Genomic DNA, 26322 nt, shown 5'->3' with positions numbered 1-26322 from the left:
AACAGGTTCCAGTTTTATTGCTAACCGCAGAGCTTCCTTTAAAGACGTCTTACCCCAAGTATCTTCATATCCACGCCTGTTATGGCATTTATAAATTGGTAGTGTGCCAGTATCAATCATCCCACGAGAAACATCTGGGTAGTATAGCTGAGTACGCCTATACCAATATTCTGCACGTTTAAAAAACAAGGTGGCTATCAATATTTTTCAGTTGCTACCGCTTTCAGGCGAAAATGTTATTTAGTCCTGTCAAAACTGGTCCTTATAGATTGACAGCCAGATGGTTTCCTTGTTTATCATTATTTCATCCATTTACTCCAGAAATGATTTAAAGTTAAGCCTGATATTATTACGTTACATTTCCATCATAGTATGTTGGTTTCTCAATTTGAGAATGCTGAATTGGTTGGTTTAACTCTGGAACTGGAATTGAAAATGTCATTGTTGGAATAGTTCAGGTACGTCCTTCTACAACAGGTGGTGCAGCATAAGCGATAATAGATGTAGATTACAAGAGTTCTCCGATACCGTAACTGAGAGCAGATTGTATTTTCAGTTACAGAAAAAAAGGCCATACTTAATCTATTCTTTAGATATACCAAATCTTTTTAATTCTGCTACCAAAGTTATGTTTTACTTGAATTATATTTTCTACCTCGTTAATGTCCTTCGTTACTCTACTTTTGGTTTTTCGAATTTTGTTGAAAGATGTAATACTTCTTATCGTTCCAAGACTTCTGTACGTCTCAGTCTCACAAATCTTATCTTCAAGACAATTTGTTTTATATTTTATTTTCATTATTTTTGTTAATACTCTTAAATTTCTCCCTCAAAATATTTTCACATTTTCCTAACTTTCTATCTTCTTCCTGAACTTATCGTAATAAATTCATCTCAAAAGCTATTCCAACGGTTTTTCGATCGAAGGATTCACTTCAAAATCTTGGCTTTCACTGTATTCGGTATACTAGAATTCCACATTAACAAATCGTGGTTGCTTAACATTTCGCGCAAGACGACACGAATCTCAGTTGCGCTGAAAGTTACAGCAAGTAATTGTTTGTTTGTTTGTTTTGGAATTTCGCACAAAGCTACTCGAGGGCTAGCCGTCCCTAATTTAGCAGTGCAAGACTATAGGGAAGGCAGCTAGTCATCACCACCCACCGCCAACTGTTGGGCTACTCTTTTACCAACGAATAGTGGGATTGACCGTAAAATTATAACGCCCCCACGGCTGAAAGGGGCGAGCATGTTTGGCGCAACCGGGATGCAAACCCGTGACCCTTAGATTACGAGTCGCACGCCTTAACACGCTTGGCCATGCCGGGCCACAGTAAGTAATAACACGTACATAGTTAGTATCATTGACAATATTAAAATTAGCTAAAAGTTAATAAATAGAGTAGTACGTCCTAATGATTATTATAATGTAATTATATATTTGTTTCACACGTTTTTAATAAGTCATTCGTGTTTTAACTATGCAGTTTTACGTTTTAGTCAATTTTTGCATTAAAACGCCTCCATACATCTCTCATTAAAAATAAATAACACTGGCACCTAAACACACTTTTGTAAATTGAATTCTCACTCATTTATAGACCAAATATATTTCCGACACCAAAAATCTACAAAAGGTACATTCAATTAGACGAGTTTAACTATAGTGTTCAACCGATAAAGCGTACAAAGAATTTAAAATTTACAGTTTACGAATCTACAGCCAAGTAAAAAATTAATATTTATTACTGTATGTGTGCGAATATATATATCGGTAGGTTGTAAATGAGTATTATATATCCTCACTTAATCTAAATTTTTGCATAATTCTTCCACTACTACGGAAATTTCCTAAAACAGATAATTTTGGCTTTAAGGTAATAACACGTTATTAGAAATAAAATAAAATATATACTTACAAGGAGAATCTGCTCCCGACGCCATCCCTACCAGTATAAACCACGCTAGACAACGAACGCTCACTCGTCTGAAGACGCTCACAACTATAATATTATATACCACAAGCCAACCACGCCCTAGACAGCTTCAGTTGCTTTTTTTTGTTGTTGTTGTTTGAAATACTGAAAGTAAGTTTTGGAGTTCAAATGAATGATAAATAGTTTTCTTAAAGTGTTTATAACTATGAAACGTATTTTCTGAAATATATCAGTGAAAGCATAATTTCTTAATTAGTAGAAAAAGAGGGCAGCACCTAATAAATACAACGTGATACCTATTGACATAAGACACTGGGAAGTATTTGATCGTGAGGTAGCAGCACTACTACTCACGTGATTGTCAAAGGGAAAAGAAGCGTGTATAGATTCCAATTAAATCTCAATTTATAAATATTAAATACCATGAAAAAGAAGGTGAGTGATAATAAATAATAGTTATAAGCTGCTTTGGTTATCTGGTATGCTAATGTAATAATAAGTATTGTAATTGCTAAAGCAAAAGGTAAAAAATGAGGATCTTTGTCTAGGTTGACAATAACGTAACTAACCTAATCGTATAATTAAATAATTTAGAGTGCGGGCAATTTCGTATTTAAGCCTGGTTAAAATATTTTGGTATTACATTATTGTAGTTATAGGAAAAAAGGCCAACTTTAAGGGACTACATAGGATTCATAAGAGCCTCTATTAGTATTACAGTCAATTTATTTTAAAATACCAGTTTCATTACAAATAAAAAAATTTTCATAGTTCTCTCTTTGCTTATGATAAAACTAATTTAGTAATAATTATACCCAAACTCGTGAATGTATTTTATCAAACTTAAAATTAATGCTAGTGATTACCATTCATCACGTAGCTTTTTTCTGGGTGTGAAATGACATTGTCACAACTTTTCATATTGGGTACTTGTACTGACTAAATCGTTAGCATAGTTTTTATTAATTATATTGTTATGTATCACAATATTTCTATTAGTACAAAAGCCATACTTAAAAGTTCTACTTGCAATAAATATTTATATGAATACCTGTGATGGTAAGCAATACAAAAAAAAAAAAAAAACATTCTACAAGCTTCTAGATTCTAAAGGAAGACTGCCATGAAAATGGCTGGGTGGGTAGTGGGCATGCAAGTTCTTCCAAAGACATCCATTGTGTTAGGCTTATTCACCTCCAACCGTACTATATTCTAGTAATATATCATGCATGTAAGGGATGCATGAAAGTTTAGGAAAGTTTCATTCTTTAATTTCTGTACAATTAGTTATATGCAGTTTTATCTTTGTTCTGCTGCTCTGTATTTAACTTTTCATTACTGTAGTCTTGTATGGACATTGTAAGTAGTTCCTTAAATATTAATCTAGTAACCCCCTTCCTTTTGCACTATTTTATGACATGCTGATATTTTCCTTGTCATAAGTTAGATATAACTGTGCACTATATTCTTAGCTATTTCTGTTTTTTAAATTCTGGACCTTTTAGGCTTATTACCTGCCAAGCTGTTTTTATAATGTAAAACATTTTTAAACATTGTTTTTTTAACAACACATGATCATGAAGGGAGGTTGTTAAAACTTCATACTTAAAGTAATTTGTTTTTTACATCCCAACATGACAAACATTCTTTTTTATTTTGTTTTAAAAAAGCCATGAATAGTATGACTAATCTTTTTTGGGAAGCATAGTATCATATAAATACTCATTGAAGTTACTTATAATAATTACATGGTTTAACTTTATCCAGTTTTTACTGCTGTGTGATAATATATCATATCTTTTTACCATTTGGCAACTTGTATAATATTAGATTTACTGTAAGTGTGTGTAATTGTTTAAATTTGGGGGTTCACTCTCTAGTGGGAATAAACATGTTTTCTGCATGATATTGTATGTACATATACTCCTTTTACTGTGTAAGAAAATTATTTAATATTACTTGTTATACTATGTTATAACTGTAATTGGGAAGGTTCTCATCTGCACTGGGAAAAAAATCAATTCTAAGTAAATAAAAAAACAAATGTACATAAAGCATTTATATATTTTGATTACTCTTAAACAAGGTAAATGAAAAAGCAGTAACTATGTACGCTAGAAAAGATGAGATCAAAAGAATGTTCTAATCATGCAAAGTAAGAATAACAATAAATTAACATACAGTATTATTGACTATCTACAAACATTATCAATGGAAGTGAGGAAATAAGATTAAAGTGACTTTTTAAATAAACATTCTAGTTATAAAGTTGTTTGTTAGAAAATCACAAGTTGATTTAAAATAAATTGTGTAGCAGAACTTGAAATGGGAGACTTGTTCCCTAGACACTTTAGTGCACATTTCAAGGTCAGATTACGGTTACAAAGGTGAATCCTGAGTTGTCACATGTCCAGTTTCAAATCTAATTTTGGATCACCAAATTGGACATTTTCTCAATGTATGTGGCCTTAGTCATCATATATGTATTTACAGACAATCCAAGAACAAAGACTGATGATTCATTGTTTAAGAGATAATTTTAATCTAAAGAATAGTTTGAAAATGGTGTTCAGTTTGGCCTGTGGGTAGAAGTTTCTCAGACTTGAGCTGTTTAGAAAGTAGTGAGAATTATAGTGTGACTGTTTTTATGGGAGTTTAGAAATATCCTGATTAAGCTTTTAATCATTTTCTTAGCATATCTATTATACAATGAAATACATTCAGTGGATCTTAAAGGCTCTACTTAGTAGACATGTTGCTAGATTGCATTATATCTTGCAGGGATAAAGTTATAAACTGGGCGAATATTTTGTTGTTATATATTGACATTAAAAATCTTTGTCTTAAGTAATTAGCAAATCTAGAAAAAGTGAACTGTTCTGTTTTTTTAGTTTTACAGAAACTTGTGACATTCGTCAATAAAGTTTTAAGTATTTAAGAAACTGAGTTTCATCCTTTGATCCACAAATAATGAAATTGTTATTGACTTCAAGTAACATTTGTAAAATATTGGTGTAAAGTTCTCAAGGTTATTCATTATAGCTCAGAAAAATGTTTGCCAGAGTTGGTCCTAGTGGGGACCCCATAGCCATGGAATCAATTAGATTCATCCATGCAAGAGAAAAGATGTTTTTATAAATTCTTTATATATTGTTTGGGGGGGGGGAGCAATAATTATAGAATCATGTCATGTAGTTTGTATGCTACTATACATGGTTGAATGAGTATCAACAGCAAGTGTAAACTTGTATTGCAATATATCCATACACCTAGTATCTTCTGTTCAAAATCTGACAAATTCTACATTTTCATTATTCCATAATGAGAAAGTTAGTATAAAGACCCTTTCACTTCATATTTATTTCATCAGCATTTTGACAGTAAATAGATTCACATACATTGAAATTGTATGTACAGTGTGATATATTTAGCTGATCTCAATGCAATTGCTTTAACAAACTCTCTGTAAGACCTAAGAGAGGATGGTTAATGCTCGTCTTGTTTGGTTGCTCCTCTCACTCACCCAGTGTGGATTCAGACAACAGCTCTCCACCATGGACCACCTGATTCAACTTGAAACGACAACATTTTGTATCAATATTCTTTGACATTGAAAAGGCTTGTGATATAACATGGAGGTATGGGATTTTGTGAGACCACCATATATGGGGGTTACGTGGCCATTTACCCATTTTTATTAAGATTTTTTTAATGGACAGGAGAACCCAAATTCATGTGGATTTGACACTTTCCCATTCTTTTCAGTATAAAAATTATTGCCATCACTGAACAACTCCCTCTCACTGTCTCAAATGGGTTCTATGTCAACAACTTTCACATCTCATGTTAGTCGTCAAACATGAGGTATATTGAGTGTCAGCTACAGACTGTCCTCAATAATTTACTGAAGTATATCACAGCAAACGGCTTTATCTTTTCTTTCTCTAAAACCGTTTACATGCACTTTTGACACCAACGGGTATTCACTCTGATCTTGAACTTTGTATCAGTGAAGTTGTGCTGCCTGTGGTCTCTGAGACAAAGTTCGTGGGGCTTATCTTTGACCATAAGCTGACCTTTGTACCACACATCAAGCAGCTATAGGGTCAAATGTACAAGAGCACTGAACATCCTCTGTTCCACTACTTGGGGAGCAGATCGACGTTTTATGCTAATGATATATTGTGCTCTTATTTGATCGAAACTCTACTACGGATCACTGGTCTATGGCTCTGCCAGAACCTCAGCCTTAAAGATGTTTGACCTTATTCACCATCAAGGACTTTGGTTCTGCACTGGGGCTTTCTGCATTTCCCCAGTTCAGAGCTTATACATAGTCTCATGAACCTTCTTTGCACCTCTGCTGTTTACAACTGTCTTTACTATATGCTTCAAAACTTTGTTCTTTACCAAAGCATCCCACCTGGGGTTGTTTTCCTTTCTCAATGGGTCATGCTTTATCAGACTAGACAGTCTGCTATTGCTGCTTTTGGCCTTCGTATCCAGGTGCAGTTAGATGAATTGGGTCTGTCCTTGGATAACATTTCTGTATCCACTGGTCAGCCCATCCCACCATGGTTTTTTAGTCTTCAATTGTGACCTATCTTTAACTCATCTGAGAAAAGTAGACACTCCTGATTGGATATATTGTCTGCTATTTGCTGAACAACTTTCAAACCATCCTTCCATTCCTATTTATACAGATGGTTCAAAATCTGGTGAGTGTGGAGGCTCTGCCATGGTTTGTTGTGGTTTGGTGGTTGTGCACAGAATCCCCTCTATAGCTTGTGTTCACTGCCGAACTGTATGCCATTTTTCTTGCTCTGGATCACATAGAAGCTAAGCAGTACTCCAACTGCACTATTTATACTGACTCACTTAGTTCTCTACTGGCCCTGGAATTGCTTCACATTATTTTGCACCCTGTTCTTGCTGATATTTAAAACTGACTGGCCCATTTCTCTTTAACATCTACTTCTATCCAGTTTTTCTCGGTACTGGGCTACATTGATATTCACAGGAATGAGCTTACCAACACTGCAGCTAAGTCTATCTATTCTGGCATTATCATTGCTGTGCCTGCCCTATACATGGACTATGGTCCTGTATTCAAGGCATGGCTCCATGCCAGTTGGCAGTCAACTTGGAGTGAGCAATGCAAAAACAAGCTTTTTCAAGTAAAACCCAATATTGGACTTTGACCATCTTGTTTTCATAAGGATCAGAAAGAGGTAGCTGTTCTAACTATATTATGCATTGATCAGTTTTTAAACTCATTGTTTTCTTTTATCTGTAACTGATGCACCAGTGTGTATTTTGTGTAATGCTTGGATCACAATCAGCCACATTTTACCTTCTTGTCATCGTTATGACTCTCAATGATGGCACTATTTTAAACACGTTCTGTCCCAAGGTTTGTCCATAACGTTACAGTGTTATTGGTGATGGTGGCACTGTCCACCTTGACAATGTTTTTGGTTTTTTAAAGGCCATTTAAGTTTTTAATTTATACATTACACCTTTTTTAATGTGGCTCTCTTTTAAAAATCAGTTTATCTAGTTAGATTTGAAATTAGAAACTGGTCATTACATTAACTCGCAACAAGGACTGGAAAGGCTAACTTCAGGTGACTAACTCTGCTGTTTGAACTACCCTTTAGTCATCCCGGTGAGTTATTATAATTTTGCTACATGTCTTTTAAGACCTTTTTATTACTTTCCTTTTTGAAAATGACCATAATATCAAATAACTCTGAACCAGGACTGGAAAGGCCAACTTCAGGTGACTGACGATGGTTTTTGTACTTACCTGTTAGTCTTCCTGGTGAGTTATGATTATTACAGTTATGCTACAGAAAGTCTTTTACAACTTGAATTACTGTAGTTTCTCTTAACTTTGTAGACTAGATGTAAACATTGGTTTTATGCTATTTGTGTTTTTTTTAAACTTTGTTTTGTTTTACCTTAAGTTCCTTTTATGAATTTTACTAAATTTACTTAAATTTTTATTGGATGTTTGGTGCAGATAGCCAATCTGCTCTGTGCCATAAAACACTAAATCAACCAACCATCCTCTCTTTGCCACTTTGTACACCTTTGGTGGCTGTAGCCATTAGTGTTTCCTTCGGTTGTAACATCACTGTGTTCTCTCTACTTGTCTCCTGAGAAAACCTATGAGCAGTCAGACCTTGATGCTCTCATTGAACAGTTGCCAGGGTTCGAAATTTTCTATTTAAAGCTGGACATGTCCATTAAAAAATCAAGTTTGACTGGCACTTTCCCATCTATTCCTTGACATCGTGACCAGTGGGCATATTTCTAACGTATCGGACATAAATACATCGTCCCCTCAAAAACATGCTCACCGTTTCAGCTGTGGGGGCATTATAATGTGAAGGTCAATCCCACTATTCATTGGTAAGAGAGTAGCCCAAGAGTTGGTGGTGGTTGGTGATGACTAGCTGCCTTCCCTCTAATATTACAGTGCTAGATTAGAGATGGCTAGCACAGATAGCCCTCGAGTAGCTTTGTGCGAAATTCAAAAACAAAACAATCAAGAGCTTCTGTTGCTGCAGGAGCACAACTTTGGTATGAACTTAACAGAACATTATGCCAATGCAAACAAGCAGTTATCTTGTATATTGCAGAAACAAGTAGAATTAATGGCAGATCTCGTCTGAACACCTCAGATATTATTTTGCATTGATTGATGGCTCAACAGACACTGCCAACATTGAGCAGGAAATATTCTATGAAGATACTTGTACAGTGACTGTTACCTCGTAACCCACTTCCTGTTTCTGCAGTCAGTTGAGAAGGCTGAGTCTGAACACTTGCTACAGGCTAATTCAGGTAAAGGTTTAATTACGTGGGTTGTTAATTTTCTGGACTTATCCTGAATTCCCAATTAAGAAAATTTTCAATATTTCATGTACATTTGTTTTAATTCAGGTTTAAATAGTCATTCCATTATTAATATACATCAGTGAAAACTCAAGCATTTTTCAATTCATTTAAACCAAGAACCATGTATTTACCACTGATAGAATTTGAGCTTAACCTAACACAACTAGTGTAATAGATAGTGGAGCAATTGAATTTTCCGAAGTACAAATTTACATTGTTTTTTTTGTTTTTTTATTATTATTATGCAGAAAGTAACTGATATTGGGTACTAATTTTTTGTACTTGCAGCATTGTCCATATTTGGCAAGTTTCCTGACTGGCTTGAATCAATTGTATGCCTGACAGCTTATGGGACAGCTGTCAATTTTGGCACAAATAGATTGAAGGTGCAAAAACCTTATTTGATAGGGATCCACTGTGTTTGTCACAGATTGGAACTTGCAATTAAGACCATCAAGGACACCCCTTACCTTGATAGTATCCAAAACCTTTTTAGAAAACCTATGGAAGTTTTATGACAATTTGCCACAGAACTGGGCTGGCCTCAAAAAGCTGGTAAAGCCAACAAAAGGGACAGGAACTCAGTTGGTTGGCCTACAAAGAGCGTGCTCTGGAGTCAGTTTCTCATAACTAGCCAACTTTAGCAGAGCATTTGTATCAAGTAAAGCTACATGACAAAGGGGAACGTGTACAGAAAGCTGCAGGATTATACAGTACTTTGACAAGCCTTAAATTCATCCTGTACATTTACATACTCTTGGCAGTTCTGCCTGTTTTGACATTTTTTAGTCTCAAAATGCAAGACAATTCTGCTACTGTGAACATTGTTTCTGACAAACTTGCTGTTTGCAAAGAGAAGCTGGACAATCTGAATCATGTTGAGAGATCCCAGAAACTTGTTAAAGAGCTCACAACATGTGAACAAACTGGCAAGTGGTTATTTAGAGGAAAGGTGATTGCTATTAGTGGTCAGACAAGGGCCAGAGGCTCAGTGTCACAAAAGAGAAAGTTGCTCAATCCATGGCTGAAGAAACTGCCATCTTCAGAGGTAAAATTGTCGCATATTTGAATGAGAGATTTGAAGAATTTGATAATTTTATTGGTGTTTTTCAAATTTTTGAACCAAGCAACTGGCCATAAAGCAAGGAAGCGTTGTCATCTTATGGCCATAATGAACTCCAGACACTATTGGACCACTTTGGTGCTCTGCTAGAAGCTAAGGGTTTCAACATTGCAGCTGATATTTGCCATGCTGACTTACATGAGACACTGCTTAAAGCCACAAGACTTGCCAAATCAGATGAGTCCTTGGCTAGTAGTGCAAGTGGATTGTGGGCCCACATGTTAAGTCAAATTACTGTTGAGGACAGTAAACCTTTCCCTGGATCAACAGTGTTGGCCTTGGTATGCCTCATGCAGGTGATTTCCATGTCATCTGCTGAACCAGATTGTGGATTTTCCCACTTGCTTTGAAATAATGTTTCAGTGCCATAAATAAAATGGTTATTTTATATAATAATTGTCTGTACTTGATGCTTTGTTTTTGGTAATGTCCGGTGACAATTTTGAGGTGTCTTACTAAAATTTCAAATGTCTGGCAAGTTTCACTGTCCAGCAGGACATGTGTCCTACTGAAAATTTAGAATATTTCTACCCATGGTTGCTGTCTCCCTTTTTAATCCTGAGAACTTCAATGGACATAATCCCTTCTGGGGTGGTACTGATATTGATGGGAAGGGTTATTCTGTAAAGTATATGCTCTTAGATCATAATTTTTCTCTCATCAATACTGGTATTTGTACCTGTTTTCGTACACCTACTCAGTTTTTCACTGCTGTTGATATCTCAATCTGCTTCTTTCACTTTTCTCTCCCTTTTCTGGGCTGCTTGATGATAACCCACAGGGCAATGATCATTTTCCAAATATATTGAGGGTAACTGGCTATGGTCAATTCCTTGACCTGCATGCCTCAATGGAAGTTGGACTAGGCCAATTAACCCTTTCTCACTGCTCTCTAGGGACTTGATCCTACCATTGTCTGTAAACCAGTGATAGACAACTGTTTGTATTGGCCAGGCAGCTGCTCAATTTATTCCTAAAACCTCAACATGTTTACAAGGTATCTTTGTCCATAGTGGAATTCTGCCTGCCTCATGGCATAGAAAGCTCAAAAAGAGGCATAGGGTACCTTTCTTAGATAGCCAACACTTTCAAACCACATCACCTTACAGCAAGCCCATGCACATGCTCAGCAGGTAAGATGTCAAAGCCAGATGGAATCTTGAGTTAAGTTCACAACTAGCATATTTTCTTTAATCAGTTCCAAAGTTGTATAGGACAAAATTCAGAAGGTCGATGGGTAATGTACTTCTGTCCCTTTTCAATCATGCTTTCTGGTCAGGAAGTTGCTGATGTCCAGCGTATTGCTAATACTCTCAGCATAAGCTTTTTTTGTGCATCTAGCACTTCTGTCTCATCCCCAATTTTTTAGCCATCAGGACTGGCAGAGCAATCACCTCATTCCTTTTGGGCTGATCATCTCTGAGTGTAATTATTCCTTTACACTGATGGAATTTGAGCTTTTCTCTTCATTAGTTTGGCAGTACATTAGTGGGACTTGATGATATTCTCTTGCTATTCTTCGAGTTCTTAATCAGATCTGGCAGGAGAATGCATTTCCTGATGCTTGGTGCCATGCTATTGTTCTCCCATTTCTTAAGCCTGGAAAGGATCCAAAGATTTCTTCAAACTACCATCCAATTGCTTTGAGCTGTTTAAGATCTTAGAGGATGGTTAATGCTTGTCTTATTTGGTTTCTTAAATCAAACCTTGCCCACCCAGTATGAATTTTGATGACAGTGCTCCACCATGAACCACCTGATTTGACATAATGTCATTCAGGGAAGCCTTTCTCAAACAACATTGTTTCTGTATTTTTACCTTGAGAAAGCTTATGGATTGTTTGGCCATTTGCCCATTTTTATTAAGCATTCTTTTTATTGGACTAGTGATTTCAAGTTCATGTGGGCTCAACACCTTCCCATTTTTTCCCATAAGAACTTGGAGTCCCTTAGGGCTGTCTTGAGCATCACACTTCATTAAAGATGACTGCCAGCAGGGAACAACTTCCTACAGTTGCAAGCAGTATCTGTGGTGGCAACTTCCACATTTCATCTCAGTCATTGAGCATGGTTTATTTAGCAGCAGCTAGATTGCCATCAATTATTTACCGAAGTGGACCACAGAATATGGTTTTTACTTTTTCTTGCTCTAAAACAATTTGAATGAACTTCTTTTGCCATTGTGGGATTCACCTTGATCAAGAGCTTCATCTTGGAAACCTTTTTCTTTCCATGGTCCCTGAACATCTTGTGTCCTCTCTTTCACTTCTTGGGGAGCAGATTGATTTTTCAATGCTAAAATTATATTTTGCCCTCATTCAATCAAGACTGGGCTATAGATCTGGTTTGTGGTTCTGCCAACATCTTGACCTTCAAGATATTGGGCCCTGTTCACCATCAGGAGCTTCAGCTCTGCACAAGGACTTTCTGCACTTTGCCAGTTTAGTTTGTACACTGAGTCTTTTTGAACCTCTTCTGAAACTCTGCCATTTGCAACTGTCCTTACTGTATGCTTCAAAAATTTGAATCTTATCACAGCATCCCACCTAGGGCTTGTTTTCCATCCTCAGTGGGCCATGCTTTTTCAGAATAGATGGTGTGCCATTGTTCCTTTTGGCCTTTGTATCTAGGTGTAGTTGGCTGAATTGGGTCTGTCTTTGAATGACATTGCTGTTTCCATTATTCAGTCCATACCACCATGGCTAATTACCATCCCCAAATGTGAACTTTCTTTGAGTCTTTTGAAGAAGGCAGATACTCCAGGTTGGAATTACTATGTCTCCACATAAGAAAATTAGGACCCACATTGCAGTGGGAATACTGTCCATCAGTCTTAACCTCCAGTTTACTAGTCTTGCATAAGAAAATTATTTAATTTTATAAACTTTTGAGGGGAATTGACTGTAAAACATTGGTAATATAAAAATTTCTGAAAATAAAATCTAAGTTAGCAATAGCTATCAATAATATTTCATGAATTATATTACAATTAAGGACTGTATTTTATTTTACTGTAGGTATTACTAATGGGTAAAAGTGGGTCTGGAAAGACAAGCATGAGATCAATCATCTTTGCTAACTACATTGCACGTGATACTCGGCGTTTGGGAGCAACAAGTAAGTGTAAAACTACAACTGTACATTTACCTGAATGTTAATGGTTAAATGATAGATTTTTATAGTGATAAGAGTAAAGAAATAATAGCATTTGTTCAATTTTTACATTTAATAAACTTTAAATACTAAAACCTCATCTTGTACATAAATAACATTCTTAATACTTTGTCAGTGTCCCACTCTTATAGTTAATGTTGATCAATTCTTTTTTTGTTATGAGAAAACTAATGAAACTTTTTTTTTTTAATAGTTGATGTAGAACATTCTCATGTTCGGTTTCTTGGAAACTTGGTATTGAACTTGTGGGATTGCGGTGGGCAGGAAGCTTTTATGGAGAATTACTTTGCTAGTCAGAGAGACAATATATTTCGCAATGTAGAAGTTAGTATTATACATTTTAATAGTTTCAAGCCATTGTTAAGTTTTTCCTGTGAAGAATGTTTATTTCTTGGCCTTTTGGTTTTGTAATGTGCCTTTGTAAAATAAATAAATAAATAAATAAAAGAAATGTATATTAATCACTTATTTAATTTTAGTTTCTAGTAGTGTTATAAAAGTTTGTAAAATGTTGCAGGTCAGGTGATTTAAAATAACCCTCATTAAATTAAAACTAACATGTAGAAAAACTCTTCTATTTTCTTTCTCGTAAAATAAATCATTTGATTGTCATAAGTTTTGGGTGCATGTATATGAAATTATCATGATGTACAAAAAGGTAACATAATTTACATTATCAAAATAAAATGATGCAGGCTTAATGGGTTACTCTTTGCAGGTTTTAATTTATGTGTTTGACGTAGAATCACGAGAACTCGAAAGAGATATGCACTATTACCAATCATGCCTTGAGGCAATTCTTCAAAATTCATCAGAAGCAAAGATTTTTTGTCTAGTGCACAAGATGGACTTAGTTCAGGAAGATCAGAGAGATCTGGTAGGACAGTTATATTTTTTGTTTATATGCCAGTATTTGGAAAGATTGTTAAATTTTTGTTACAGAACTATGTAATTTTTATTTTAAAAACTTCAGTAATGAAAATTCACCTTGTAATATTGTAAGGTTGACAAGCTTTAAGTTATTGCTGTATTAATTACAAGTTAAGATTTTAATGATTTTTTATTTTTATAGACAGAATAAGCCATCAATAAAGTTTTACCTTGATGTACAGCTTCTAAAAAAATTCATCACTGTTTTTAACTTTACACACAGTTGGGTTAAGGTAATCTTTTACAGAATTGTCAAATTTAATCAAACAACTTTTGTTATAAAAAAAAAAAAAAATGTATACACTTTATGAAAACAGTGTATAATTCAAATTTGTATATTTAAGTTTTGATATTTTAATCTCAAAATGAAATATTTGAATAGAATTGTCTTCATCTCTGTACCATGTAACAGATGTAGTTTTTGAATTCTCCCTCTGAGATTTTATCTTGAACTACAATAGTTCATAACAGGGATCTTGGAGAGTTACACAAAACCCTAATAGAATATTTGGGCAAAAAGACCCTTAAACAGTAAAGATTTGGTTCAAATGATATTTTGAAACTTTTACTATTGACTACTAAGACTGTGTGTATAAAAATGCACAAAAATTCAATCTTGTTAGACTTGCAAGGAAAAAGAAAACTGTTAAAATGACCTGTTTGTAATTATCGTTATTCTCTTGCCAGTCTACAACATCAATGGCTTAGTACATTTCATATAAATATTTTATAGAATACTACATAAGGTGCTCTGAAGATGTATCTCAAGACTGTTGCTATGAGTATTAAAATGTTTATTAAAATAGAGATCAAAGTTTCGACCTTAGGTTATCTTCAGATTAACAAAAGTTCAAATTTTTATCTATAGATGACTTAAAAAGGCCAAAGTGTTCTCTATTTTAAGTATTTACTCATACCAGCTGTTTGAGACCCACTTTTACTTCAAGTGGGTTCCTCATCATCATGAAAGTACTGTGAAGGTGGAAGGGGCATGAAAATGTCAATTTTTCTTCTATGTTTGGCATAAACTAAAAAACATTTCTACTGTAAATATTATCATTACCCCTTGAAGTTAACTTTCTTACATCTGACTTTAAAAAAAACTCAAGTACAAGGTGAAACAATTTACTAACTAATAACACAGGTTTGCAAATTTAAACTTTAAGTTTACCTTTTAATACCATTTTTTCATAATTCAGACTGAAAATAATCTTTTCGTATCATGTAAGGATTTTTTTTGCATCACATCAACAACTACCAAAAGTATAAGAATGTTTGGGTCATCTTGCAATCTGTTGTTGCCAGTGGCAAATATTGAAAGAAAAAAGTAACATCAAAGTGCATGCATACACAAGTACTATCCAAAAGTGACACATCATGCAGCATGTTAACCATTTATATACCAGCAGTGTTTCTCATGGAATAGGTGGATAAGTACTTTTTTTCTTTTTTTTTTAGTAGCTCATTTATTGCAGTTGGAACCACAAGCCCCCTATTCCTGTTTCCCATCCCAATCCTTCCTAATCTTGTTATTTAATTCAACATAGATGGGTGTGACACTAACAGTACCAATGATTACCCAGTGGGTTCTGGTCTGGTAGGAACTTGTTTGTTAAAATTTCTTCTCCTTTTGCCACAGATCCCTAGGTTATTAGAGTTTTATTGGAGATACTTGTTGTCAACTCTCACTTTCCCTTTGTTTCTAGTACTCCTTTCCTTTATGCAAAGGGATTCTGTTACCTGCCAGCATCTGTTAGTGGAAGTACATGAAATTTTGTTCCAACAGACCATAGAACCTGTTCGTCTTTTTGAAGCTTCTATTCAAAGCTGTTTGTTGTCCCCATGAAAATCAAAGACTGGCAGCCTGTGACAGATTTGTTCTGTTGTGATCAGTTTCTTATTCTACCCATTTTAGAGTGGACTCATTTCTCTCAGAAGGTTCTTTTCTCCAGGTTTGTAGATGGCCAACACTAATGTGATGAATGTCTACTTGCATATCTTAATATTTCATCAGTCACAACCATATCTATAGTTTGTTTATCACAGGGTGACTTACCATTTTTGTCCACTGCCCTTTGATCTTCTTTGCTCTGTATTTTTTTTGTTTGGTGGTCAGAGTTTTTGCTTGTTATACATATGCTAGTAGGTTGTTCTTTGATCATTACAAGGATGATTGGTTATTGTTAGCTCATTCCAAACAGAAATCTGCATAACACACTTATCAGTTAATTCTAGAGGTGGCTTGAACAGGCTGGTTAATCAAATTGAAGAAGTCATTCCATAACCTACCCAATATCTTGTCCATTTGGTTTTTCAACACTCGTCTGTCAGACCCAACCTGACAACGTTCTATGGAGCTTTCAGTTCTTTATCCTCTAACTGCTCCCTGTATTACAATTCTTGAGGTTCTGTTGCTTTTGGGGATGTGAATGTGGAAACATTTATTCCCTTCAGTCATGTTCATATTTGAGTTCTTCATGACCAGTGGAATCTTGCATGGTATCCTTTGCAGGTTGTTATCACTCTCCCTCCTACCCATAGTTGACAGTCTGCAATAGTAGTTGGACAAGACTGCACATCTTGTCATCTGCAAGTTTTCCACTTCAACCAAATTTGCACATCTTATTATTCAGTTATTGGACAGCTTTGTCCCACACCTTTTGTTTTTTTCAAATACCATATTGGAGGAAAGTCTTCAATAATACCCTTCATCTCCCATTATTTGCATCTGATCACTATTTCTTCCTGTTTGGGCTATCTTCCACCTGTAGCCAATTTTTAAGACTTCAGTGGGTTTGACTGGGTAAATTATTATTATTTAATATTTTTTAAGGGCTTTATTCTCATTTTCATAACATTTAAATGTGCTCTTTGGTACCAGGTGTTTGACCAGGTATCCTTGAAGTTTTCAAATCACACTGGCATATTGCAATTCTATGGCAACACAGATGGGTTATTTCACAAAATTTCTTCTAGGTTTATCCTTGTGACTGAATTGCTTTAAGTTTGCCCATCCAGGCACTACATGGGAAAGCAGAAGGGGGATAACTACCTATCCCTGCATTGCCTTGTATTTAATAAATTGTTGTGGTCTGCTTTTCAAAATAGGGTTTTATGGTTAACCTTTGTAATATTTTAGGTGTTGTCATTTCTATGGACTTTTCACTGCATTTATACCACCTTTTTATCTAGTAGAGTTTTGAGATGCCTTACCATTTTCCAGTTCCAAGCCACTAACATGGTGGACTGTGGAAGCACATCCTCTTAAATGGCTTAACAAAATGCAAAATATAATGATTTTACCAGAACATTGAGTTTTTCAAGTAGGATATGAAAATCTTGTAACAGATACTTCATTCAAGTTTCCAGAAAACAAATGGAGTTTCACATTTCTTTACGTACATGCACTGATTTGCCCATCTTCATTTTTCACGTTACTGAGCGAGTTGTCCATTTGGTGTGCATTAGGCACTAAATGTACTCGGGTGCAGCAACTCGCTTAGTTGGTCTCCCAAATACATTCAGTAACAGTTGTCATTCTTCTATGGATGATTAGAAGATTCTGACTTAATGGTTGGTTTGCACTGAATTAGTTTTCCAGTTCATTTCTGTTCTGTATTGGATCGTTTCCAAGTCCATATACTAGATACTGCCTACCTAGTGCATTATTCATGTTAGACTTTGCATGTAAATTTTCCTTTGAACTCTACTCTCATTTCCTTGTTTTCTATTTCTACAAGTTTTGAATTTACAAACTTCTCCATTTGCCATTCAATGTTCTCTGAGAAATTTTGACTTTTCTTTTGTTGGTGGGTATCCCATTCTCTTTCTTTTGTTGAGGAAATGTGTTGTTCCATATGTATGTCAATAGTTCCTGTCCCTTTATCCAGTCTTTATGCTCTTGTACTTGCAGAACTTCAGCTGTAGTAATATCATACTATGATTGAAGTTCTCTGAAACAAGAGTATCAAGATTGGATAAAAAAGGCAAGAACTGTTAACATACGGAACAACCCATTTCCTCAACAAAAGAATGAGAGAATGGGATACCCACCAACAAAATAAGAGGCAGTTCCTTAGCATGTGATTGGCAAATGGAGAAGTTTTGTAAATTCAGAGCTTGTAGAATTGAGGTGACTCTTAAAGCACTTGTTTTCTGTTTGATTTGTTTTCATTCAGCATTTTCCTAAGTTGGTATTCATAGTTTTGAGCTAACAATTTGCCCAAACTTTGCTTTAGTGATGGCTGTGCCTCATATTTGTGTTCAAGTCTGCAGTAGAAGCTTTAAGCCCATTGAGAGAACAAATTCTGCCCACACTCATCTTTCTTAGTTAGTTAGCACATGTTTTGTCTTTCCTCATAGCAATCATATTTTTATACATTTTCAGCAGTGACATCTGATATCTCCAGCTTCACAGCTGGCTGTTTTGTGGTCTCTTGAAATTAGCTTTTCATCATGGATAGCTAGAATGTTTTTCAGACATTTCTCTTTAGCAGTATACCCATTGATTTCTTTTTTACAGTTGGAGTCTGTAGAATTGATATTCATTTCTTCAACTTATTTGCAACTTGTCTAATTCCCCTTGCCTCCCAATATATGTCATGATCAGAGCATTCCTTCTCCTTCTGCAGGCTCTAGAGCTTTAAGTTGAGCCACTTACTTTTGCCATAGAATTCATGCCCCCTATCCACATTATATTTCTGTTTTTTTCAAAACATTGATGTCAGTGGGAGTTCAGCTTGTTCTTCAGTTCTGGATTCTGCTATAGTTTGTTTTTGTCTAGACAGCTTCTATTTCTGCCCTGTAATCATAGTTCATTAATTTCTACCTTCTCTAAAATTTTGGCTTTCAGTATTTTGAAGGAAAATCTGCATGATTTGAATTTTACATTTCTGTAATTATATTTCAAACAAGTAGTACATGAAATACCTTCCTTTCTACCTCAACTGCAACTTTCAAACAAATTTAGTATAAGATCTACTGGCACTTATGAAATATGTAATTTATAAAGTAGGATAGTGAAGCATTTTCAATAAAATAATATGCAAATACACAAGACCTTCAGATATTTTGAGTCATGTTTTGTTGATAGCATGATCCCAAATTCAATAGAAAAGGCTTTCAGTATTTCAGAAGTAACTGTTTGAATGGCTTCACTGGGTCAAAAAGGACCAAGCTTTGATTCCAGACAATTTATTTAACAGAAAGGAAAATGTAAATTTTATTAGTTATGTCAGTTAGACAACCTATTATTCATATGGTAGAAAGTTAAGATATGTTAAGATCATGGTAACATGGAAAAACATTTAATTAGAGTTTATTCTAATTTCACCATGACTGAAATTTCAAAAATTAAACTTTAGATATAAAATCATTTATATTTTAAAATAAAACTAATATGGAAGTTTAGAGGGGGGATTAAATTCACTGAAGTTAAAATTTTACAATAACAAATGGGAAGAAACTATGTAAACACATGCTTGTTAAGAAACCAATAAATTGTACAGTGTAAAGGCTAATGTACTATGTTATGTAGTAATTTCAAGTAGCCTGAAACTGGGTTAAATGATTAAATGTAGAAGTTAAACAAATGTCAATATGTATCCAACTTGCAGTACTTGCCAACAAGATTGACTGTTTCTTTAATACAACTACATTTTAATATACAAACAGTAGAACAATTTACAATAAGTTATTACAAGTAATGATCTATGTGCAAAAGTTTTCTAAAAGAAACAATATTCAGTCTTCTCTCTGGTCTGGAATTTTCTTTATCTTTATAGAGGGTTCACAATGAGAGTATTGATTTGGAATTGAAGCAGATACAGTTCACTTAACAGATCAAATTTTTCACCACTGAAGTTGTATATTGTCTTTATAAAAACACTAATGTCCAGTGTGAATCTGCTGAAGTTAAACAATTTGTCATGTTTGAAATCTATAACACTTCTGGTTAAATATGAGAATTATAGTATAACATGTATAGCAAACCAGCAATATATACTGTCTCGTGGCTCATCAGTTTGATAACAGACAAGTGGAGAACTTCTAAAAAGAAACTTTTAGCCTGCATTACAATATTGACAATACACTACTGCTCATGCTGCATGCAGGCAGGTGATATTTAAATTCAAATCATCTACAGCTTTTAGTGAATAAGCAGGAATTTTGTGATATAGAAAAGAACTTTATCTGTTGATGAGGATATTCTGAACATGTATATTTATATTAAAGTGTATTGTACATTTATAATAGTTTTCTTCGTTTCCCATTAAAGCAGTCTCCAGACTTACTGAAATATAAATTCACCTAATATTTTTATACCATTTGACCAATCTCCATGTTATTCCTGTGATTTAAATATCAGTGTTAGTTATTTTCATTTTAAAATAAGTCATTTAATATCCAAGTATAAGCCTAAACTTGGCATTAATTCATCCTGTGTTGAGATTGTGCTCGTAACTTGACATTTAATGTTAATCATAACTTTTTGAAACACTACCATTTACCCTATCATTTGCCATTTCAATCCTGTTTTGTTTAAATGTATTTAAATTAAGCAGCTTTTCTAAATGATCAATTATTATGAAGGCACTATTATTCATCAAAACTTAACCTTAGTTAACACTAACTCCTAGAATTTCTTTCATGCTATTAAAAATTATTTTCTGGTTAAAAAGTTGCGTGTTCAATGCAATAATAATTACTGTATTTTCAAGATGGCTAGTATTAAAACTTTCATTAAAATAAAGCACAGAACAATGTTTCAACCTTCTTAGGTCATCTTCAGGTTAATGAAGAGCTTGTAACTGACCTTTGCCAAACACATCCCTTAGGCAAGTTTTAATACCCATATCAGCTTTCTCAAGAACCCATTTTTACTTGAAGTGGGTTTCTTATTATGAATAACAATTGCTATTAATTATGCTGGAAATAATACAACAGTACTGTCTATGACTTTCATAAAAGTAAAAGCAAGAATTTTATTACTGTGAATTACTTTACAATGTACTTAATATGTAAAACAAGCTGTTTTAAAAGAATCTTAACATGTTAATAATTCACACTTTAAATTTAGGTTAAAGTATAATGATTTCACTTGTTAAATATTGGATAGTCTGCATTTATTAAGGATATAACATAATTTTAAATGTTTTCTTTATTTGTTTACAGTGTGAAAATCTGACTTGCAATGAGATTTACTTATCTGTACACTTATTTAATATACAAATTAACCATATGTTAGGTCTTAACTGCTTTGAGGTATTGAACATTCTCCTTTCTTTAAACAGATATTCAAAGAGCGAGAAGAAGATCTGAAACGTCTCTCAAGGCCTTTAGAATGTATCTGTTTCCGCACATCAATATGGGATGAAACTCTTTACAAAGTTGGTTGTTTGTTTTGTAATGTACATTATTGTTCTTGCAAGCATTATATCTTAAAACAGTGTTATAAGGTTTTAAATACTGATAGAATTAAGATATCAAATTAAACTTATAATTATTTGTTTATACTATGTATACTAATTTAAAACATTTTTATATTACCAGGCATGGTCTTCCATTGTCTACACACTTATTCCTAATGTCCAACAGTTAGAATCCAACCTACAACATTTTGCTGATATTATTGATGCTGATGAAGTTCTCTTGTTTGAAAGAGCAACATTTTTGGTGAGATGAGAAATTATTTATAATAAAGTAGTGATTAAAATATATAATTTCTAGATTTTTAGTTTTTACATGGTATCAAGTGAAATAATGAATATTTTGATTTTAAATAAGTTACCTTAATTCTACAAGCCTAAGATAATAATTTGAGTTAACCTTACAAAGGTGGATCTTCGGGTGGTCATGCATTAAAGGCCATGTTATTTTTGTAGACTTGTTTCTGTTATATTTTAGTTAATTATGTAATAATTTTGTCTTAAAATACATAATTGAAAGCTTTAAGCATTTTCTAAATTTAAATTGTAGTTTGTGTTGGTTCCAAAGGCTTATGGTATTATGGGGTGCTCAAACATTTTTGCTGAACAGTTGCACATGTCTGGTAGACATTGTAATATGCCTCTAGAACACCATTAACTGTATGATAAATAAGTGGTACAGGACCAGAAAAGAAAACATTAAAAATTAACTATGTGAAAATGCAAGGACCTGAAAGTACAAATTTAACAACAACAAAATCTTTAAAGATATTGTACAAAAATGTAATGTTTTTCTTTCCTATTTCTTAATTCTAATTATTTCATTACATTGTATGTTGATAAGTTAATGATATGGTGGAAAATATGAAAAAATTAAAATAAACATTTCCCTCAACCTTATAGCTACCTGTCGTGGGTCAAAGGCGATGTTGCATTGTCTGTTAACTTGTAATTAAAACGTTACTGAACAATTTTATAAATGTCAGTAAGTTTGATATCAAATTGTAGATTATAATTCATATTTTAGTGTTATACACAAGTAATTGGTTAATTTAAAAGTAAATATCTATTTGTATTATGTTGAATGCAGCTTTAGTTAGAATTAGATGTTTGTCCAAATACAAAGTCTAGTAAAGTAGATACCCAGATTACCCACAATGACAACCTCGAAATGTTTCCTGAAGTGTTTATATTTATACAAAATCACCCAATGTTGCCCTGCACATCTTCCATTTAAAATACTTATGTACACCTACTTCCCTCAGTGATGTGTATAACCAGTTGAGAGCTCAGACGTGGTTTTCTTGATATTTGCAAATTATTTGTGCTGTAAACTGTTAATCTCGAGTGTTGAGGTAAGACAGTACTAAGTTTGAAAAACTTATTTTTTAGACACAAGTACAACTTAGTTACTAATCTTGACAAATTAGCAAATTTTATAGTATTGAGATAGCAACTTGATTTATTTCAAATTGTATATTTAAAGTCTAAAATTTATTTTACATCCTCCATCTGTGGAATGTGCTAAGTCTTAACTTATGGCAAGCAGCAAACAAGTTCAAAGTTCATAACTAGAGTAAATAATTTATACCTTTATTTACTATTACATGTTTTAAGAAACTAACCGAAATTTAAGAACTTATTTGTAAATAGTAATAGCATATATACATTTGTCATAACCAAAATGATTATTTTACAAAATACTAGTCCACTAAAACACATCTAAGAGAAGTCACTTTGTAAAGGCCAGTCTTATATTGGATACAGTAACGTGACAACATGTGCTATGTCATTGCAACTTTAATATTAGTCAGGCACATCTGAAAGGTTAATAATGATGTATAGATGAATAATGTTACAAGATTTAAGCTATTTATAATACATTTTCATGTTGTAATTTGTAGTCCTCCTAAAATGAAAAAAAATCTTAATTTTTCATGGTAGTTATGAGGTTGATCAAATTGACCAAACTTGCACAGATACAATAGTGAAAATATTTTTCTAAATTTGATAACTATGATTATATTTTTCACGTAATATTTGAAAATTTTTGTCTGATGCATAAAGTATTTTTAATTTTAAAATCAAAATTACTTTGGGTGTCAACATGTTCAGAAAAGAGAAGCACAAGAAAAACATCACTTAAGAAATCTTAATTTTAAAAAGTTATTTTATGTACAAAAACCTTGCATTGCTTTCTGAAAATATGCAAAATGTTGTGAAGATGTGCTTAATGTATTAAAATGGTTTCAAACAAGTGTTATGTTTAGCTAAAAGTAAATGATCTAAAGATATGTTTTAGAAGTGGACTCTTGTTAAAAGGTGTTTTTATTAAATTGTGTAATACAAAATTAAATGGGACTAGACTGAAGCTGTTTCATTTTATCAATGCATAGGTTATATCTCACTGTCAGAGGAAACCTCATCGAGATATTCATAGGTTTGAAAAAGTGTCTAATATAATCAAGCAGTTCAAGCTCAGCTGTAGTAAACTTGCTGCTCAGTTTCACAGCATGGAGGTCCGGAACAAGAACTTTGCTTCATTCGTTGATACCTTCACTCCTAATACGTACGTTATGGTTATCCTGTCAGACCCCAGTATTCGTAAGTATTGTACAACTATTAACCAGCTTTGTTGTTAATAAAATTTTACTAATTCTGACTAAACAAAATAATTTATGTAATTCTCTTTCAGATTTTAAGATTATGTTTATTTTTTCTTGTGTATTACTTCCAGCGTATTACTGCATTACCCTTGGGTCTATTTTTGCAAACTCAGTTAAACTTGTTAAAATATACAACTTATATCAACACCCCCACCTCAGTTTTTGGCAAATCTGAGGGTTTGACTTCTGGGTGATACCATCTGGTGTGAAAAGCAAGGTGATCTTAAAATTGTACCATTTTAGACATGCCTACAAATGAAACTGGGGAATACATCTACACTGTTGCAGACTGTCACATCAGTCACCATATAAAATCCTCCCATAAATGTTTTGAAATAAAACCCTGACTTTAATAAAATTATTTGGTTTCTTTTTCTAGAAATTGTTTAATTTGACTTGTTTTTTTTCTATCTAAATTTATTTCGTTCTCATTTATAGAAATGAACCAAGAAATTTTATGCTGAATATTGTTAACTTCTTGTGGACTTGTACATGAAAAATAATCCTAGTTTTAAACTTAAATTTTATTAAATTTAGTTAGCCTCATGAAATCAATACTGTATTTTTGTGTAGTGTGTGTGCCTCTTATGTGATCTTGGATCCAACTATCCTTTTTGTTGTGAAGTTCAGTGAATGTTTAATATCTCAATATAGTAGCTTTAAGAAGGTTTTTGTGTATGTTGTAGCATTGAATGATAATTACATGAATCAGATCCTTGAAATGACTTGCTTAAATTAATTTTAGTATTTCTCCTGTGTGTAGATGCCACAGGTGAAAAATATTATATATAGAGAGAGAGAGAGAGAGACTTGAAGACTTAAAATAGAGCTTTATTGGCTTTACTGTCTTTTCTGCTATAAAACGTTTTTTTTTTTAATAGTCAGAAAAATTTGTCATGACAGCTGTATACCATATCAACCTATCATGTTTTTATAATCATTTGCTAGTTACTTGACCAGTGTAACAACTGTTTGGAAACTGCCAGAACAGTTGTCTTTAGGTTCTCACTCTAGTAGTTGGAATTGTTAGTGATCATGGCTTGATATTGAATGCAAGACTTTTCATACAAAGTGCTCTTTCAATTGAGTTAAAAGGTATAACCATTAGACTTAGATAAGTGTCCAGCTAGTTAGCAGCCATCCCACAAACCTAAAATAAGACTTGAGGATGGGCATTGGTTGTGAGAGATAGAATATGGTAATTTAGATTGTTTAAAAGTACCTTATTAGTGGATTGACCTTTCACTTGTAATGCAAGAGGTTCAAGTTTCAAGTCCTGCTGTAATACATGCAGAAATTGAAATCACCAAAGCTATTGTACTGAACTGTTTTCATTATTGAAAGCTTTAAAATTTATAAAACTTATGATAAACTTGCAGACACCAAATGTAACATTAATCATTACTATAACTTTAATGTGTAGATTTAAATCTTTTTGGACTATTTAATAAGCTGTTGCATTTTTATCAACAGCATCAGTATTGGATACTTTTTGATTTGTTATATATCTAAATTTCTCGTATTAAAGTGGACTTCTATCATCTACCCTTTTATTTAGCATGTATCATTTTTTTCTCCTGAAAAATGTGTTTTATAACTTGCACATGGTGAAAAACAACCAAGTTTGACACTAATACTGTTAAACACTTCACAGAAATCATCAAGAAATAATTTGATCTGTAATTTCTCTTTACAGTAATGACTTTTTAAGTAAGCTGAAATTTACATTTCAAGATGTCACAAACAATTTTACTTTCTTTCAGCCTCTGCAGCAACTCTCATAAACATAAAAAATGCTAGGAAACATTTTGAAAAACTGGAAGGAGTTAAACAAGTCCAAAATTCTGGAAATCTGAAGTAAAAATTAGAAGCCAATACAGAATTAGTTTTGTAGAATGTAAGGTTACTAAAAAGTCTGCTAGTGGATTAGTGTTTACGTCATCATTGTTTATGCTAGCAACATCATGGAAACATCTTATTTAACATGTTCTGCACTACTGATCTTTAAAATCTTTGGAATTAGTACTATTAACTTCTTGTTAAGTAGGAAAAATAACTTAGATTATGTAGCATATATTAAAGTGTTTTAACTGAAGTGTTGTTGACTCTTAACAAAATTGTATAAATAGTTACTTTGTAATAAAATCTTTGAAATACTTT

General features: G+C 33.4%; 2 protein-coding genes across 4 annotated transcripts in view; one reads left to right on the top strand and one right to left on the bottom strand.

Moving 5' to 3' along the window:
* The window catches only part of LOC143245150 (uncharacterized), a 43010-nt gene extending 40723 nt beyond the window's left edge, over positions 1–2287 (bottom strand). The window contains exon 1 of one of the 3 annotated variants that reach the window (XM_076491138.1): positions 1920–2287. In XM_076491138.1, coding sequence (XP_076347253.1) covers positions 1920–1944 — 25 coding nt within the window. In that variant the 5' untranslated portion in view covers positions 1945–2287. The remainder of the gene's footprint in view (positions 1–1919) is intronic. The other 2 variants (XM_076491147.1, XM_076491156.1) reach the window with 2 other exon arrangements.
* On the top strand, positions 2216–26322 carry RagA-B (Ras-related GTP binding A/B). The gene is made up of 8 exons (XM_076491172.1): positions 2216–2372; positions 12983–13082; positions 13333–13463; positions 13858–14016; positions 21362–21457; positions 21621–21743; positions 23893–24100; positions 25926–26322. The coding sequence occupies exons 1-8, from the start codon at positions 2361–2363 to the stop codon at positions 26021–26023; spliced, it is 927 nt and encodes a 308-aa protein (XP_076347287.1). The 5' UTR covers positions 2216–2360; the 3' UTR covers positions 26024–26322.

Source organism: Tachypleus tridentatus, chromosome 1 (genome assembly GCF_004210375.1).
Source record: "Tachypleus tridentatus isolate NWPU-2018 chromosome 1, ASM421037v1, whole genome shotgun sequence".
Lineage (NCBI taxonomy): Eukaryota > Metazoa > Arthropoda > Merostomata > Xiphosura > Limulidae > Tachypleus > Tachypleus tridentatus.
This window is presented reverse-complemented; position numbering and strand designations above follow the sequence as displayed.